This window comes from Phocoena sinus, chromosome 15, assembly GCF_008692025.1.
Source record: "Phocoena sinus isolate mPhoSin1 chromosome 15, mPhoSin1.pri, whole genome shotgun sequence".
In the NCBI taxonomy this organism is placed as follows: domain Eukaryota; kingdom Metazoa; phylum Chordata; class Mammalia; order Artiodactyla; family Phocoenidae; genus Phocoena; species Phocoena sinus.
Window position 1 is genome coordinate 14792591 of NC_045777.1, and position 18526 is coordinate 14811116.

The window sequence follows — 18526 nt, forward strand, 5'->3', positions numbered from 1 at the left end:
TTGTGTACTCTGGCATTGTTATACTGTGTTAACCAGGGTTCTTTCACTTGTAGGTGACAGAAGACCCATTGCAAACTGGCTTAGACCCAAAGGGAAATTTTTAGTTTGCTTGACTGGGAAGTTCAGGCATGGCCACATACAGGGTCACACTGTCATAAAGACTTGTTCTCTCTGTTGCCTTCACTCTCAGACAAGCTTTCTACTCAAAAAGGCAGAACAGCACTGGCTCTAGACATGTATCTTCTTAGCTCAGCAAACCAGTGGAAAGAGAGCTGCTCTTTCCCATTGCTTCCACCTGAAGTCCTGGAATTGTTTCTCATTGGACTGCCCAGGATTACTTTCCCATCCCTGAACTATCACTCTGACCAGCAGTGCTGGGATGCCCTGATTGGCCAGGGCTAGGTCATGTGCCCACCCCTAGAGCTAAAAGTGGAATTAGCCGTGTGGAACCATATGGACTGAGTGGGAAAGGGGTGCCTTCCCAAGGAAAATCAAAGAGGGGAATATATGCTTGTTAGGCAAAGCAATAAATGTCCCCTTTGTGAGACAACACCGAATCCCCAGTACTTTGGAAGGCATACGTCTCTGCATTTGTCAGCCAAGAGCCAGGCTTTCTTTGTGAAGTGCCGTGGCCTTGCAGAGCTGTTAGGTGACCATGCTAGCCAAGCCAGAGTTATAGCAGTATTTTACTCTGCCTCTGTTCCACATTCTTTCCTTGAAGAAGCAGAGTAGAGGTGTAGAAGGGAGTATATATAGCAGCTTGCAAGTTTGAGAGTAGCTATGTTCCCTTTCCCCAAGTGGTTAGTAAATAACTTCATGTATTTTCTAGCAGTTTGGGGTTAAAGAGCTAATTTCAAGGCAGAGACTAGGGAAATAGGTGTTGAGACACCAAGCAGTAGGCAGCATTCACAGGCTCTGGGCTGCCTTGTTTAGAAACAGATGCTGCTTTAACTTGTAGATGGCATTTTTTTTGCCCCCCCCCCCTTTTGACTCATGATAATGTCATTTTCTGAGCACCTACTCCGAACTACTACATGCTAGGCACTTAAATACATTTTTTACTCTTCACAGTAATCCTGTTTCATGTGTATTCACTCATCAAATTTTTTCTATGTGTGACAGGTGCTAGGTCCTGGAGCTGTAATGCTAATAAGCACATACACATGGCCCCTTCCTCTTGTGGAGCTTATACCCTAGTTGGACAAATGACAGAAATAAATGTATTGGTGATGTGTCTTATAAGAAATATATCAAGGATCTGATTTAGATTGCAGAGAAAGTCAAGGAAGTGACGTTTGAGCTGAGCCATATTAATCCTGTCTGACTGGTAAAGAAGCTGAGGTTTGTAAGAGGTAAAGGGACTTGCTTAAAGCTTCAACTTTGCAAGTAAATGTTAGTGGTGGGATCCAAGCCTGTCTTTCTAGCATTTAGAACCCATGCTTTTCCCACTATGTTGTGTAGCCTCTACAAAGACAGACATGTGTTACAAGTCTTAGGCATCAGGATGGTGTTTAGGAATGAACATCAGAGTAGAGAATCAAGAGAAGGACCTGGGTACTAAATACTGTGCTATTGGCAACTTTATGTGTGACCATTCTGAGCCAATATAGAGAAGGAATTGGTCTAGATTCTTGGAGCCTGAAGAGGGCACTAGGGAGACACTGGTAGAGCTGGGATTTGAAGTCTTCATAGGAGCTCATACAGCTAGCTGAGGTGCCACAGTGGGAGTTGGGAGTTGGTCAGGGAGTACTCACTGGGTCCTGTTTGTTTCTACAGAGATTATGCTGAATCTGTGGGGCGGAAGGTTCGAGACCTAGGCATGGTAGTGGACTTGATCTTCCTCAACACAGAGGTGTCACTGTCACAAGCCTTGGAGGATGTTAGCAGGGGAGGGTCTCCCTTTGCTATTGTCATCACCCAGCAACACCAGATTCACCGCTCCTGTACAGTCAACATCATGTTTGGAACCCCACAAGGTATGGAGGCCCAAGCGGGTCAGAATTTCAGAAGTAGTCACTAGTCCATTAATTTTTTTATGCCTTACTCAGAAGCAGCAGGTTTTAGGTAAATGTATTTCAGCTCAAATGTAGTCGGGCCCTTTTATAAGTGCACGGCAGAGACTTGCATAGTCATTTAGTCGTCTGATACTCTTTCACTGGATACAGTTCTGGGCCTGCTGTATATGACATTATATTTAGCACTTAGGTATATACAGTGATGTGCTGGCAAATGTTTAACAACCAGTTCTGGGGTGGGGGGGCGGTGTGGTTTATAGCATTTGCTGATTTCCATGGTGTAAATACTCCCACTGTGTTCTATATCAAGCTACCAACATGAAGTCGCTTCAGGGCAAGTTGGGAAGAGATGCACACAGTCTGCTCTCAGCAGTGAGGGCCGGCTCCAGCGCAGCTCTGGCACATACTACACTGAATGCAGTAGAGTCCTTGCTTTCACCAGATTTTCTAATGAGGGACAAAGCATACAGCAGGCAATTAGGATACTCTGTAAGTGCTAGAGAAGTGGGTGGAGGGGCTGTGAGAACAGGGAGGAGACCCAGAGTAGGTTCCTTGAAGTCCTTCCCTGAAGTAGCTTTTAGTCCTTTGCTCCCAGATTGTTGAGACTCAGCCAGCTGATTCCCTGCTCATTGCTTGCTCTCACAGCACAAACCTTTCGCTTTTCCCACCACCCTGGGGCTTTCTATTTGCCCCACCAGTTTTACCCATAACAATAGAGTGTAGAAGCCTCTCCAGCGGGTCATTTGTCTTTCTGAGGAACAATCCCTCAAGATGTGTGAAGACATTTATATCAAGTGCTGAGAAGTCTCACAACCCTGTAAATCATTGTTGCCCAGGGGTGAGGAGAGGAGGTTATTTAGGGTCACAACTTGATCTTAATCCGTAACCTTTGAACTGATAAATTAAAAAAACAGCTCTATCCTTAGGAGTACAGTAGAGAGCCAGGCTTTACAGAAGGGCTTTTTGGACCCCCGTGGCCTGCCTCCTGTGGTTATTCTCCACATGGTCTTTTTGAATCTGTGAGAGACTGTCATGTTTCTTTGGTTTTTACTACACGTCTGTGATCTAAGAATTCCCCAAAGAACTAGCTCTGTACAAGGGTGTCTGTTGCCCAGCAAAGAAATCCATTCACCTATCTTCCCAGCCTTCATCCCCCTCCTCTCCCAACCTCTCCCCATCCCCATCCCAAGGCTTTTTGTCACTGTAATGGTTTTCTTGCTCATTTGAGGTTAGGAAGGGCTTGGTAGAGTCCAGTAGGTGGGCACTCAAATCTGTCATGGGAGAAAATAACTCAGGTCATTCCCTCCTGCAGAGCATCGCAACATGCCCCAGGCAGATGCCATGGTGCTGGTGGCCAGGAATTATGAGCGCTATAAGAACGAGTGCCGGGAGAAGGAACGCGAGGAGATTGCCAGACAGGCGGCCAAGATGGCCGATGAAGCCCTCCTCCAGGAAAGAGAGCGGGGAGGCCCTGAGGAGGGACTGCGTGGGGGGCACCCTCCAGCCATCCAGAGCCTCATCAACCTGCTGGCCGACAACAGGTACCTCACTGCTGAAGAGACTGACAAGATCATCAACTACCTTCGAGAGCGGAAGGAGCGGCTGATGAGGAGCAGCGCCGACTCTCTGCCTGGTGAGCTACGTGGCAGGGCCGAGGTGAAGTTCTGACTCTGCATTTCTCTAATCCCCAGGTGCTGTTGGGAGGGTGGCAGGCCCAGGGCTCTTGGGGTGGGCAAGGGAAATGAGCGCATCCCTTGGGCTCTCCTGTGGGCCAGCCATGCTGGTGTAATGATAACTTAAGACCTGGGCTCTGCTCTGTAGTTAACGTGGGTGGGCTAGCATGCTGGCTCCCTGGGAACCAAGGTGGACGCCCTTCTTTCTTTAAGTAGTTGTCTGGAGGAATGAAGCTCTTTTCTGGGAACGGCACGTACCATGATGTGGCCCCTTTGGGAAATTGATGTTATAGTCTGTGTACTGTGTGATTGATGTGATCAGTGATTGTTGTTCTTCCCTGGGCTGCTAAGCCTCCTGCCCATGGAGGGTACTTTGAACCAGATACCTCCTCCTTCTGTCTTGTAGGCCCGATTTCCCGTCAACCACTCGGGGCGACCTCGGGTGCCTCGCTGAAGACACAGCCAAGCTCCCAAACGCTCCAGAGCGGCCAAGTGCTCCCCTCTGCTACACCCACTCCAGCGGCACCCCCCACCTCCCAGCAAGAGCTCCAGGCCAAAATCCTCAGCCTCTTCACTAGTGGCACGGTTGCGGCCAATAGCAGCTCTGCATCCCCCTCAGTTGCTGCCGGAAACACCCAGAACCAGAATTTTTCCATAGCAGCGAACAGCCAGCCTCAGCAAAGATCACAGGCCTCTGGCAATCAGCCTCCAAACATTTTGGGACAGGCAGGATCTGCTCGGAACATGGGCCCCAGGCCTGGGGCTCCTTCCCAAGGGCTCTTTGGCCAGCCTTCCACTCGCCTGGCACCCGCCAGCAACTTGGCTAGCCAGAGGCCCGTGTCTTCCACAGGTATCAACTTTGACAATCCAAGTGTACAGAAGGCTCTGGACACTCTGATCCAGAGTGGCCCTGCTCTCTCCCACCTGGTTAGCCAGACCACAGCACAGGTGGGGCGGCCCCAAGCCCCCATGGGATCATACCAGAGGCATTACTGAGGCTAAATCTCAACTACCCCTGGTCCCCTCTTCCTCTGGCCTCCCACCTATTGCGTTCTAAATAGAGTTATTTGGAAGATGTTCTCTGCACCTATCCAGGTCCACATGGAATGTCATAAGTTTCTACCATCTGCTCTCTTCTGCCCAAGGCTATGTTGCTTACCCCTTCCAGAGTCCGAGTTTATACTGCACTGGAGGTGTATTTTGGTGGTGGTGGGGTGGGGGTTTGGGGGGTTTTGTTTTTGTTTTTTTGTGGGTTTTTTTGGTAGAAAGTGAATATCTCTGGGGTCACGGGCAGTGTAGATGTCTGGGCTCCATTTATATTTCAGTTGTCTCTCTGTCAGCTGGACGTGGGGCGGGAGAGGAAGAAGCAGCTGAGCCCCAGCTGGGTGAGCTTGGGATAGCATTTTCATGTTGAAAGCCACTGCCTTTGTTCATTCTGAACCTACCATGGGTGTCCAGCCTCACACAGGCCCACCAGAGGTCGAGCTTCTGCCTGCAGCTCCTGTGTAGGGTTCCAGAGCAGCAGGTTGGGCTTGGTGGGCACAGTGTCCTCTTACCCCATCCCACATAACATGGGGTCTGCTTGAGGACTCAGAAGCCGGCTGGCTACTCAGCTACTGGAGTTGTTGAGGAGTGGCCAAGCCGGCCGCTTTTCTGCCTGACCCAGGGTTGTTGGTTTTTGGTTTTCTCTTTTTTTTCTTTTTGGCTTTCATTTCAACGTAAGATCTCCCGTGGACTGCACAGCTCCAGTCACCAGCAGTTTAACACAAACTGTGAACCTGGGCCCCAGCCACTCTAACCCCCTAATATTTCTGTTAGCCTCTCCCTCACCAGTGTTTCATGGAATCAGCTCTGAGAAGGCAACTCTAGACTCTGGCAGTGAACACCCATTTTTTTTCAGTGATTGCTTTGAGCTTTTGGCTCAAAAATCAGGCTCTTATTCTGTTTTCTAAGCAGCAGGAGATAGGGACCATTTTGATGTCAGACTTTTGGTAGCTGGACATGTTCTTGATACAGGAGGCTGTTCATAACTTTTGAGCTAGAGTGAAGATACTAGAGGAGGGAGGACTTCTGGCTGCTGCTCTACATGGAAACAAAGGAAGCTGCCCTCTCCCTAGGGATGGTGCTCATTAGAGCCTTGTGGATCAGTCTCAAGGGGCCCCTGGCAGAAACGAGGGAGAGCAGTGACTTCACCTGAGTCCCTGCCAGTGGCTGAGTAAACAGTGGTTTCAAAAACTCAAGGTCCCCAGATGGCAGCATTTTATGTTCTGACCTGTTTGTGTTACATAGTGTTTTTTTCCTCTTTGGAACTTTTGTGTTGTTAATAAGATGAGATGATTACTTTTTAATTAAAACGAAAAAGTGAAAGCTGTGTTGTCTTTCTTGGGTATGCATATCCGCAGGGCCTCTTTGTGAGCGTTCCTTCCCAGAGTTTGAAGGTGAGGTTCCCTGACAGCACTGATGGGTTTCGGTCTGCCATGAGCCTGCAGTCAGGCCTCAGAACCTCTTTTAACCCTAGCTTCTCTCCTTATGCAGCTCACCTAGTACAGTTCAGAGCAAAAGCCTGCTGGTTAATTATAATGCTATGTAAACATCCTTGTTTGTGGCAGACTTGCATTGTGTCAGAGACTTATCCTCTTATTCTAGGAAAGGAAAACAGGACTTGTGAAGAGGCCTTTCCTGGCCAAAGGCGAGTGGAGAGTGGGGTGCTCTCCTGTTTTGATTTTGTCTCACTTGCCGCCCTCTGTCCAGCCCATTATGCAAGGAGTTGGCAGAAGCAGAGTCACAGGTAGGAGCTCTGGAGAGCATTTAATAGCCCCATCAGGAAATTTGGAGTGGGTATGGTGAAGTGACTGGCACAGGGCCTCCAGTGGGTTAGGGACCAACATGCTGACATTGCTGAGCCTGACCTGGAAGTGCTCACCATCTCATAGGAGATGTTGTGGGTGCAGTGCCTCTGCTGCCAGTGCCTTTGTCCCTCTAGGACAGGGCCCCAGAACTATCAGTACACTAGGCAACCCACCTGGAGTGGTGGTCAGTGTTTCTGATTAAGAGTCTAGGGTCCTCCTGGAGGGCCACCTTTTAACACGCCTCTTCCCACCTAATTCTTCCCCCTGGAGTGTCCAAACAGCACACCTCAGGCTGTGAAGGGTATAATAAAATCATTTTTATTGCATTTTGTGCAGGTGGGAGTCTAAAAAATTAATACATAAAAGCTATAAAGCATTAAATGGGAGCATTCAACAGTAAAGGAAAGAACCAACCCTCTCCTTTTCATATTGGCACAAAGAACACAAGATCAATACTGAGGCAGAATGCGGAATACTGAAACACATGGAAAGTTAAAGGCAGGCCTAATAATAGTAATAAATACTCTTGATTTGGTTTGCAACCTCTCCTATTTACAAGGGTTTTCAACTTCATTGCATTGCCCTGCACATAGATCGTCTAAAACAAAAGCAACACTAGTTATCACTACAAGGCTATTGAGATATTGCACTCAGAATAAAAGTCACTTGAATGGACATGAAACATCTAGCTACATGATTATAAAGATAATTTGATGAGTGACGTGTGATAACGTTCATAACAAATATTGCACATGTAGCACAGGAAACTTGGGGTTTTGTTGTGGGATGTCTGTTTTCATCAACCGAAACTGCTCTTGCCAACCAGACAGTCTAGGCCCAGATAGTGCAACTTTGGTTCCCTAACTGATGTTAATATACCCCCTTTCCCTTCTACCTAGCCCACCACTTCAGCCCAGGAGTGCTCAGCACCCCAGAAGGCTAGACCCAGCTGCGTCTGTCAGAGGGAGGTTCTTTGGAGGATGAGCGTGGGGAGTGCTGGTGTCTGATACCTCCGACTTCTGATTACTACCCGGAAGAATCTACCCAGCCCCCTGATCAAATTTCAGAGGGGCCGTGGCCTAACCGGCAGACATCCAAACCTACCTCCAGCCACACCTGGCCCAGTCTAGGTGGCACCAGCTCCAGCTCTGCCTTGGGCTCAAAGGAAAGGAGGTGGTGAGGTCAGGAGTACCCAGTAGCCTCAGCTCTGGGAGGTGGGCAGGATGTCTAACTAGATGCAAAGTTCAGGGCCCTGGGGCTGAAGGTACTGTACCCAATCCCAGAGGGCGCTGGAACGAGCATGCAGTGCCTGCCGCCCTTAGTAAGGTGCCCTGGGGGAAGGGAGCCCGGCCAATGCGGTTTCCCTAAGGGTAGAGGGCACCTCCAGCCAGGCTGGTGGAGCAGAAGCGCCAAGGACTGGTGTTGGAGAAGCCAAAGGCCTTGGGTCCTAGTTGGAGGAGGGCAGAGAGGCGCTAAGAACAAAGCACATAGCGACTCCTGCCCTCCCCCACGCCCAGGTGCCTGGGAGACGCAGCTAGAGGCAGCGAGGCCGGGCCCCGGGACGCGGAGAAGGCGGCTGGGTCCCCGAGGCCAGAGCTGCCAGATGGACACAGAGGAGGGAACATCAGGGACAGCGCTGGGGCCTCCCCGGTGAGTCCGGCCCCCAACCCAGAACCGCCCCCGCCTCCCTCATCTGTCCCAGGGAGGAAACTCCAGGGGAAGGGACGCCCTCCAGCTCCCCATTTCAGTCTTTGGCGAAGAGCCATGGGATGGGGGAGCAGGCGACAAGCCGATTGAGGAGAGCCGCCTGCTCCCCCAGCGAAGGCACCGGGGCGGGGCTTCCTCGGTGGGGCGAGGGCCTCTCTCGGTTTCTCTTCCTTGAGGAGCGCCCTCCCCTATCCTGGCCCCAGCTTGCATAAGAGCCGATGAGAAGAGGCTGCGCCCGTCTCTGCAGCCACAGTGGCAGCTCACTCCGCTGGGAGGCGAATCCAGGAAAAGCTGGACAACTTGTCTCACTTCGTCTCCGAGAAGAACTAGAGGGAAGGGTCGGAAGCCAAGGGCGCGAGGAAAGGGTGAGGAGACGTCGAGGGGGTGTCGAGGGACCACGACTCCCGCCTGGGCCTAAAGCACTTTTGCTCTCAAAACTCTCGGACGTCAAGGAAAACCCAGCCTCCCGAGGCCTCCGCCTTCCCTGGGCGCCCCCAGCGGGAGAGCTCGACAGTGGCGAGAAGAGAAGTCCGTTGCGCTTCTAGTCACAGAAATATGGGGACGTTAAAAATACACGCGATGTCTCCTGTACACTATGTATAGGCTCGGCCGGCCGGCGCCTGCGGCCGCGCGAAAACAAGTGACGTAGACGGCGGAGCGCAGCCTCCCCACCCCGCGCCCTCCGGGCCGCCGGGGGAGGGGTGCAGAGCGAGGACGGGGCGGGGCGCGGGAAGAGAGGGAAAGGGCCGCGCGGACTACCGGGGGTCCTCAAAGCCCCAGCTCCGCTCCTCTCTGCGCCTCCTCCGACCTTTATTGCAGCGTCTCCTCCGGGGGGGCGAGGCGGGCTTAGAAAAAGGGCAGCCGGGGCCGACAGAGCGACGCGCCAACGGGGCGCTCGGGGCTCTGGTCTCCGCGCGGGGCGGTCCTCTCCGAGTCAGCCCCGACCGACGTGGCCTCCGGGCTTCAGGAAGCGGGGAAGGGGGCCAGGGCGCGGGCACAGGGTCTGTATGTAAACGGTGACAGCGGCGGGGGGCGCGGCGAGGGCTCCGGGGCCGCGCGGGCCGGACGCGCTCGGGCCCGGGTGGCAGGTCCTGGCTCTCAGGAGTAGATGGTGATGACCTCGCGGCCGCCGCCGCGGACCAGCATCACCCGGTCCAGGTGCTCGGTGAGGACCTCGAGGAACTCCATGTCTGAGCGCCCGTCAAGGAGAAAGACCGTTCCCTTCCCTCCCGTTGGAATTAGGGTCGCACGTGTTGGGCGCCAGGGGAACGCTGGGTTCGCGTCCCTGTTCGCGGTGCTGATTCTGAAGCAGACCCGGCTCAACTCTTCCTTCCCAGGGCCAGGACCTAAGTCCCCTGACGTCCACCTCCCGCTTCCTCCCAATTTTAAGCCCAGGATACAATTTTCGTCACCGTTGCGGTTGCGGGGAGGCCCTGGCATGTTGAGCAAAACAAGCTTGGCGTCCCGGGATTTCTTGACGATGACCTCGTTCAGCCGCACAGCGGTGTGCATGCGCCGCACGTTGGACCGGTTCCTGAGGGAGGGACGGAGGGAGGCACGTAAGGCTGGGAGAGGGGAGAGCTGGATCCAGTCGCCCTTCCAGCACACCCCCCCCCCACCCCAGCACTGGGCTGCTGGGATCTAGTCCTTGCAAGCCAGGGACCACCAACCCTAGACTTCTCCAAGCTGGGCTATTCAGAGACCCCAGAGGTCAGGGGCACGAACTGAGGGTTCATGGTGGAGTGAGAAGAGGAGGGACCCTGGCCAACCTAGGTGAGAAGTTAAAAATTCTGAAGCACTTACAAGTTCTCCCACTCCCTTCGGGAAACATAAGAGAAGCAAAGAGAGGAAGAAAAAGAGAGGGGTCAGAAAAAGCAGGAGAAGCTGAGGACTGCTTGAGCCACCATCAACCACCCTGTGTGCAAACTGGTCCCGCTCTCCCAGCCCCCCAGGCTTCGCCTTTCCACTGCCTGTCCCTGGGAGTTCTGACCCTTAGCAATCAAGCCCAATCTGAGTCCTCAGATGGGGAAACCAAAACAAGGTCTGGGCAGGGTCTTCCGACTACCAGGCCAGGACCCCTTCTGCTCATTTGCTCTGCCATGGGGAGCAAGGACCCTGTAGGCTCACCCCAGACCCTAGCCCTTAGCCCCCAGGCCCGTACGGCTTCATGCTGAAGAAGTCCTTGATGCCCTCTGAGGAGACAGGATTGGGGCCCTTGTTCTTCTCTGCCACAGATTTGTCCTTGGTCCAGGTGAGATGCACTTTCTCTGGATCTGCCTCGCCCTCCCGTTCGGGCTCCTCCCCAGGGGACGGTGAGCTGCTGGGGCAGCTGGGAGCACTCTGGTCATGGATCAGCTGCACCTGAGGGATAAAAGAAGGGACAACATGTGACTCCTTTGGAGGCCAAAGTTCCTGCTCGCACTGGCTGGAGCCAAACCACCCCCGCTGCATACCTCCTCTTCCGGCTTCTCCTCACTGTCACCAGCTGTCTCTTCTGGGACGTTGAGGCGGAGCCGAGTGTTGGCTGGATTCTTTCTCCGGATTGAGCCCCGAGACTCATCTGTGATACTCTGGATCTAGGGAGTGACACATGTTGGTGCCAGCTCTGCTGGAAATCACTACCCATGGCCTGCAAAGAGCTACCCCCAGAGCTGATGTTCAGCCAGGATGTGCACTTTCGGGACCCCTACCAGTTGTTAAACTATTGCAATGCTTCCACATCAAATAGCTATTGCCGCCACTGACCTGGCCACTCCAACCCCTCTCCAGGACCCCTGGCCTCTCCACTATCCAGCAACCAAAGGGTTAACACCTGGTCCAGCTGGGCTCTACCTTAGCACTACGGTCCAGTGCCAGTTCTGACTGGTCAGAGCACATGCCATTTCTTACAATTTTACTGTCACCCACCTCCAAGATCTCTTCTGTCCCCAACCACCAGGGTACCATAGCTCATTTCCCCAAGGACCCCTACTCCCTGGGGTGGGGCTTTCATTCAAATGCCATAGGGCTAGTGGTCCCACATTACCCACACTGGGGAGATCTTACACCCATACCCCATGAGAGCTCATCATTGTTACCCCTGAGAACCCAGTTGGAGGTTTGCCCCCAACTGTCGTCATCAGCTGCATCCTGAAATACCCATCTGTTACCCACTCTCTAAGACTCTCTAAGGGTCTATCACATAATCCCTTGTCCTCCACACTGGCAGCCCACGCCCCTGAGGAATCATCATCCATACATATTTAACATCCACTATTCTCCCTTGGGCCCCAGAAGTCACATAGTGAGCGGAAGATCTGTCACGCATGCCAAAGCCCCTCTGCATCCTGGCTGGGAGGCTTGAGAGATGCAGCCACTGTGTGTACCCCTGCTGCTGGGGAACCCAGTGCCAGAAGGTGGCAGTGCCAATGGCCAGGATTGGGCCATCCCAAACCTGTGCACACCCAGAGCTGGCAGCAGCTTGAGACTCTCCGAGCCCAGCCAGCGCAACCTCACCTCCCTCTCCCGCTCATTCTTGGTTAAATGCATCTGCTTGAGGATCTGGGAACGCTGCTCCATCACCAACGTCTTCTCGTAGGTGTAAGCTGAGATGTCGCTTTCATGCTGTGGGCAGGCAGGGGTGGAGATGGGGTGGAGGAGGGGAAAGGGGGGGAAAGTATGAGCTTAGGCGCAAAGCCAAGGGGAGGGAGGCAGGCCCCCTTCTTTCTGCCAACCTAGGGTTTCCCTATCCAATGACCTAGTTTAATCAACAGTTGTGGGAGGCAAGGACAAAGCAGAGGGCGATGCTCTTTGAAGGCAATGCGGCTCAATCCCTCCTCAGCCAAGCACAGGACCTGGCGAATGAATGGGTGAATTAATGAATGAGTGGATTAATTAATTACCTGGGTGAATGGAGACGGGGGAGAAATATAAAAAGGAACACAGAGATGAATGAATTTTGTACATGGATGAATGGATGAGTGAGTGAATAAATACATTAATGGATATGTGGGTGGATTAATGAATACACAGAGAGATGGGTAAATGGATAAATAAGCTGAGAGGAATGGACAGACAAGAGGCTGTAGAATGTGAGTGTGAGGAGCATGGACTCTAGAGCCAGTCTGCTTGGGGTTGAATCCTGGCCCTAACACTTAGTGTGTGTTCGGGGCAAATTACTTAACCTTCCTGTGCCTCAACTGCCTAATCTGTAAAACGGAAATGCTGATAATTGTATCTATTTCATTGATTGCTGTGAGAAGTAACATACATAAAGTGCATAGGACAGTGCCTCGCATGTAGTAAGCATCATTAGACATGGCTGTTCTTACGAAGGAGAGAAGGGTGTATGGATGGATGGATGGGTGGGCTTTCGGGTGAATACGTGAGAGGCTAAAAAGTGGAGGCAGGGAAGGGATCCAGCATCACAAGCTGATGGGAGTTGGAGTTCCCCATTTGGTTCTGGGGCCAAAGGGAAAGAGTCCAGAAGGGATTCCAAAACGTCAGAGGTGGCTCCTGGGGACTCACCATCTCCACCACTTCGACCTCCGCGGTGATACGTAAATGGTACAGAAATGTGGTCAAATCCTTCTTCATCTGGATGCTATTGTCGTCCATCTGGGCCACAGTGAAGATTCGCATCTTGCACTTCCGCCAGACCTGGAGTGGTGAAAGGGACCCAGAAAGGTCCAGCCCAGGTGCAGTGCAGAGACCCAGGGCCAGAACGTAGACAGGACCCTGTCCCTCACCCTTCCCACGCACCTTCCCACACATACATGCAGCCCCCCCAATCCTCTATCTCAAAGGCCACTCCCTACAAAAACGCCTCTGCGGGGCTTCCCTGGTGGCGCGGTGGTTGAGAGTCCGCCTGCCGATGCAGGGGACACGGGTTCGTGCCCCGGTCCGGGAGGATCCTACATGCCGCGGAGCCTGTGAGCCATGGCCGCGGAGCCTGCGCGTCCGGAGCCTGTGCGCCACAACAGTGAGAGGCCCGCGTACCGCAAAAAAAAAGTTTTGAAAAACGCCTCTGCGTAGATGAGGGTCCCCTCATTAAAGCATCACTCGATTGAATTAAACATTGCTCTCCTTTATAATTCAAGGACATCTGCAAGGGGAGACACCTTCAGTTCCCAGCACCTCAGAATTAAGGAGGGGATTGGAGCCCTTTCCCAGGAGCTCACGTGGAGGCTGGCCCCTTCCGGAGCCCAGAAACCCCGCCCATGGATGTGGGCACGAGCACACAAACGCGCGGACGCGCACTCACGCACACGCATGCGCACCTTGTGGTGCCGCAGCAGGAAGGGCAGCAGCATGAGCATGCCGCCGTCGTGCACAATCCACCAGACGTCGATGCTGCCCTCCGAGAAGCGCTCCGGGTTACCAGGAAACATGGAAACGTTCTTGGTGACCAGCAGAGCCAGGTGACCGGCCGTGGTTTCCCGGACCAGCTCTGGAGGAGACCAAAGAGATGGCCAGACGGTAAAACAGTGACCCTGGTCCCCTTCTGGCACCCAGCACCCCACCCCCACCCCATCCCGCCTTGGCCTTGGGCTGAGGAGTCAGAAAAACCCCACCTACCTGGGCCTCATCGATTGTTTGAATTTGGGGAAGCCTCTCTGGGCCTCCGTTTCCCCACCGTTCGAGTGGTGATAACAACACCTGCCCTTTCTGATTAAGAACTCGACCACGCAGGGCTCACTTAATCCTCCCAACCACCTTCTAACTAGGATCTACCGGTAAAGCCGCCTCAGGGTTTACCAGCTGCGTGACCTTAATCTCTCCGTGCCTCAGTTTCACACCAATAAAATGGAGGCAGCAATGCCCAGCCCTCACAGGCCTGCTGAGAATGAGAGAAAGCCTCCACTTGTCTGGCACACAGAGCACAGTCTGTGTTAGTTATTGTATTACTTAGTACCCACTACTACCAAGGCATCTGATGCCCAGAGAGGGTGAGGCACTTGTGAACAGTCACACAGCGAGGAAGGGCCAGAGGGGAGATGTAGACCCGGGCCTCAGCGACTTCAAAGCTGTAGCTCTTCCCACTCCCTGCACTGTCTTACTGCCAGGGTTGTGAACCCTGCCGGAGCCAAGACTGTCTCCTCCACACCTGAGTCCCTGGGCTCCCCGCACAGTGCCTGGCACATGGGAGGCTTTGAACGCCATCACCTGCATATGCCGACTCCATACCTGTTACGCCTGGGAAATGATCCCCAGGCCCAAAGAAGGACCGCCCCCCACACCCAGGCCTCTACCACCCCGAGCCCACACAGCTTTACCAATGAAGTTCCTCCACGTCTGATGAGCCTCCTTCTGCCGCCAGTTTCGGGGCCAGCCAACGAGCACGGTGTTGTGCTGCAGCCCCCCGAGGCCCCCGGACTGAATCAGGTGGGACACGCCATCTCGCAGGTTGGAGGAGATCACTACCTGGCAGAAGCCCTTCACCTTCTCTGCCTCCATCAGGCGCCGGATGGACTGCGGGGAGGGGAGGGCTCAGAAAAGGACCAGCCTCAGGCCTCCCTAGCCCTGCCCAGCCCCTTGCAGCCTCCCTAGCCCCCATCTCTCCCCGCCATCAGCCCTCCATTCCTGAAGCTCAGCTCTGAGCATGTCGGCCTCTGGCACCCCGTCACCTGTGGCCCCCGTTCCCCGCTGCTCAGTCAGAGCTCTTCATGGTGGGACACCACGCTTCCCACCGCCCTGCCGTTGCTCACACAGTCCCCCTGCAAGCTCTCACCCACCACCCAGAGCCCCTCCCCGGCCGACCCCATTGTCCATGACACTCTGCCTGGCCCAACTCAACCATCACCTTCCTCAGACACCACCCGTCCACCCAAACCACGATGAAACTGGGCCCCTCTGCATAGCCAGACAATTTGGTTTTTAACAGCTTTTAAAAGTCAGCATGACAGTAAGCATTTAAAACGCACATTCAATCTGCACAATGAGGGAAGTGTTCTTATTACTCTCACTTTATAAGTAAGGAAATTGAGGCTCAGAGAAATTAAGACTTGCTTCAGGCCATACAGATAATGGATGTTACTGTAGAAGTTCAAGTCCGGGGGTCTGACGCCATCCTTCACACTCTTAACCAAGCCTCTGATGTCAAACAGAAAGGGCTCCTGGGCTTCCCTGGTGGCGCAGTAGTTAAGAATCCCCCTGCCAATGCAGGGGACACGGGTTCGAGCCCTGGTCCAGGAAGATCCCACATGCCGCGGAGCAACTAAGCCCGTGCGCCACAACTACTGAGCCTGCGCTCTAGAGCCCATGAGCCATAACTACTGAGCCCGCGTGCCACAACTACTGAAGCCCGCATGCCTAGAGCCCACGCTCCGCAACAAGAGAATCCACCGCAATGAGAAGCCCACGCACCGCAACGAAGAGTAGCCCCCGCTCGCCGCAACCAGAGAAAGCCCGCGCACAGCAACGAAGACCCAACGCAGCCAAAAATAAAAAAGAGAGAGAGAAAAAAAGAGAGGGCTCCTATTTCTATCTCTGCCCCCGCCTGTTTAATTCAGCATGCAGTGGCTGAGAATGCGCTGTGCACCGGGCCAGGCCCCAGGGGAGATGGAGAGGCACAAGACCAAACCCCAGCCCTCAAGCTGGTCACAGGCTGGTTGGGAAGACAGAACGTACACAGAAGGCTCTCAAGCCCACCTGAGGTTGACAGGTGCTACGCTAGAGTTAATAACTGCAGAGCAATGTTGGGCAAATCACCTCCCTCTGTGAGCCTCAGATTTCTCATCAATCAAATGGGCATCGTGACAGCTACCTCGTCCAGGAAGAGGGTGGATGACATAACATGATGTGAGTAGAGCTTAGTATATACAGCCTGAGAGATCCTAAACACTCAACACATTCTATTGCTCTGCAGTTATTCACTCTAACCTCAGACGGGTTTGAGAGCCTTCTGTGTGTGTTCTATCTTCCCCACCAGCCTGTGACCACCTTGAGGGCTGAGATTTGGTCATCTACCTCTGCACGTCCCCCGGGGCCTAGCCTGGTGCCTGGTACACAGCACATTTGCAGCCACGGCAAGTTGAATTAAACGGACCAGTGGAGGCCTCCAGCCCTGGGCCCTGACAGATCAGTGTGAACAGCCCAGTGAGGCAGAAACAGCAACTGTCGAAAGCCATTAGGTGTGTCCCTCCCCCTCTCATCTCACCTCCCTCAGGCCCCCTTTCCTCTCTCCACTTCTAGCCATGGCCCCGAAAGGAGAGAGACCTGAATCGCAGACAGAACCCACTTCCCCTGTCACCCACCAGACACCTGTTAATGACGCTTAACGCAGAGCCCAGCTGCCCCAGCCCACACTGGCTGTGTGCACTGCTCTGTGGACATGGACCAGGGGATCAGAACAAGAGCAGGTGACCCAGAGTCAGGGACCCGGGTTCAAATCCTGACTATGCTTCCAGCCACCTTTGTGACTTCCAGCAAGCTGCTTTCCGTCTCTGGGCCTCTGTTTCTCCCTGGGCCAAACAGGGGTATTCACCCTGCCGACTCCACTTGGTGTGGGGACCAAAAGAGTCCACCTATGTGAAAACACTTTAAAAGACTTATGCTTCGGCAGGTGGAGTAGGGGTCTAGCAGTTTTAATGTGAGTCTCTGTTTTCTGTCCTTAAACAAATGACCTGACTTCTCTAAGCCTCAGTTTCCTTATCCATAAAATGGGCACTTCCGGCTCTGATCGTCTTTGGTTCTGCGAGTTGGATTCTAAGGAACTCACTTGCTGAGCCCTTGGACTCCTCTTCTGAGGAAGAGGACAGAAAAGCCTGAGCCCCAGCTGATGGCAAAGGTGGTAGGAGGGAAAGTGGAAAAGAGCAAGGACTGTCTTCCTGAGTGCTGCATCCTTCCGCCCTCCCCACCAGGGCCTCTACTTACCTCCTCCGCCCGCTGGGCCTGGGGATGGTTGTCCAGAAAGGTGCCCTCAAGGACAGAGCCCACAATGGTCAGGCCCTTCCCTGCCTTGAGCTGGGAGGTCAGCGAGAGCAGCTGTGGATGTGCAACATTCTGGTCTTGGTCCACACGCACCAGCACCAGCAGCTGTGGCCTGAAGAGGGTGCGAGGTCACATGATCCATCCACCACCTACCCAACCGCCATAAACTCATACACCCGTACGCCATACGCTGGTGAGTTCACTAACCACACGACCTCCATACTCCTGTACACCTATACACCCACCACTCACCCATCCACCTACACATCCATCCATCCATTTCCTTGAGTATCAAGACATCCAACCATCTCCCACACATCTATCCATCTACCCACCCATCCATCTCTCCATCTACCTCAGTCACCCATGTTTCCATCCACCCCCCCTCCCATTTTATCCGTCAGTTACCCACTCATATCCATGTTAATTTACCTACACATCCTTCTACCGCCATCCATTCACACATTCACCTATTCACCCAACAACCCTCCCGTACATATACACGTTCAGCCATCTACCCATTGATTATCTGTTCATTTCCTTATTCATTTAGCCACTGCAGCCAGCCAGCCACCATCAATTTAATAGCATTCTCTAAATACCTACTCTGGGCTAGACCCTGTGCTAAGCATTTGAGGATTCACAGACAAATTATGCAAAGCCCCGGTCTCTGGAAGCCCAGTTTAGTAGACATCAGCAAGGACAAGCCAACGATGTCCTAGGCATAGTTCAGGGTTCCAGGCCTTACTCTTAGCAAAACGAACCTGAGGGAGAAGAAGGAGGGATTGGCCTTGCAGAGCAATCAGTTAGAAAGCACCCTGGGGGGCTTCCCTGGTGGCGCAGTGGTTGAGAATCTGCCTGCCGATGCAGGGGACACGGGTTCGAGCCCTGGTCTGGGAGGATCCCACATGCCGCAGAGCAACTGGGCCCGTGCGCCACAATTACTGAGCCTGCGCGTCTGGAGCCTGTGCTCCGCAGCAAGAGAGCCCGCGACAGTGAGAGGCCCGCGCACCGCGATGAAGAGTGGCCCCCACTCGCCGCAACTGGAGACAGCCCTCGCACAGAAACGAAGACCCAACACAGACAGAACTAAATAAGTATTTTTTTTTTTTAGAAAAGCACCCTGGGCTGAGAGGTAGGAGGTGAAGATTCTGGGTCCAGTTCTGCCTTCCATGACCCCTGAGACCTTCTCTAGGCCCTGACTGTCACGTGGATAAAATGAAGATTGTTATTCATCTAGAGATTTCTAAGAGGCCCTATAGCTCTCAAGGTGGATGATTCACCTCTCTCAGAGCAAATGCCACATGCTACTACGTTTACCTGTCTGTGCGCATGCCTTGTCCACAGAACTGTGAGCTCACTACATCCCCAG

General features: G+C 53.4%; 2 protein-coding genes across 5 annotated transcripts in view; one reads left to right on the top strand and one right to left on the bottom strand.

Moving 5' to 3' along the window:
* The window catches only part of NCOA5 (nuclear receptor coactivator 5), a 31593-nt gene extending 25538 nt beyond the window's left edge, over positions 1–6055 (top strand). For 2 of the 4 annotated variants that reach the window (XM_032605553.1, XM_032605555.1), the window contains 3 exons: positions 1777–1976; positions 3328–3648; positions 4095–6055. In XM_032605553.1, the coding sequence (XP_032461444.1) occupies positions 1777–1976; positions 3328–3648; positions 4095–4684 (1111 nt within the window). In that variant the 3' untranslated portion in view covers positions 4685–6055. Of the gene's footprint in view, positions 1–1776; positions 1977–3327; positions 3672–4094 lie in introns of all 4 variants that reach the window. The other 2 variants (XM_032605556.1, XM_032605557.1) reach the window with 1 other exon arrangement.
* Positions 6056–7336: 1281 nt separating this feature from the next.
* The window catches only part of SLC12A5 (solute carrier family 12 member 5), a 30327-nt gene continuing 19137 nt past the window's right edge, over positions 7337–18526 (bottom strand). Inside the window, 10 exon segments of the mRNA XM_032606676.1 lie at positions 7337–9434; positions 9645–9778; positions 10048–10062; positions 10406–10605; positions 10698–10820; positions 11740–11847; positions 12751–12882; positions 13503–13672; positions 14499–14694; positions 17098–17266. Coding sequence (XP_032462567.1) covers positions 9343–9434; positions 9645–9778; positions 10048–10062; positions 10406–10605; positions 10698–10820; positions 11740–11847; positions 12751–12882; positions 13503–13672; positions 14499–14694; positions 17098–17266 — 1339 coding nt within the window. The 3' untranslated portion in view covers positions 7337–9342.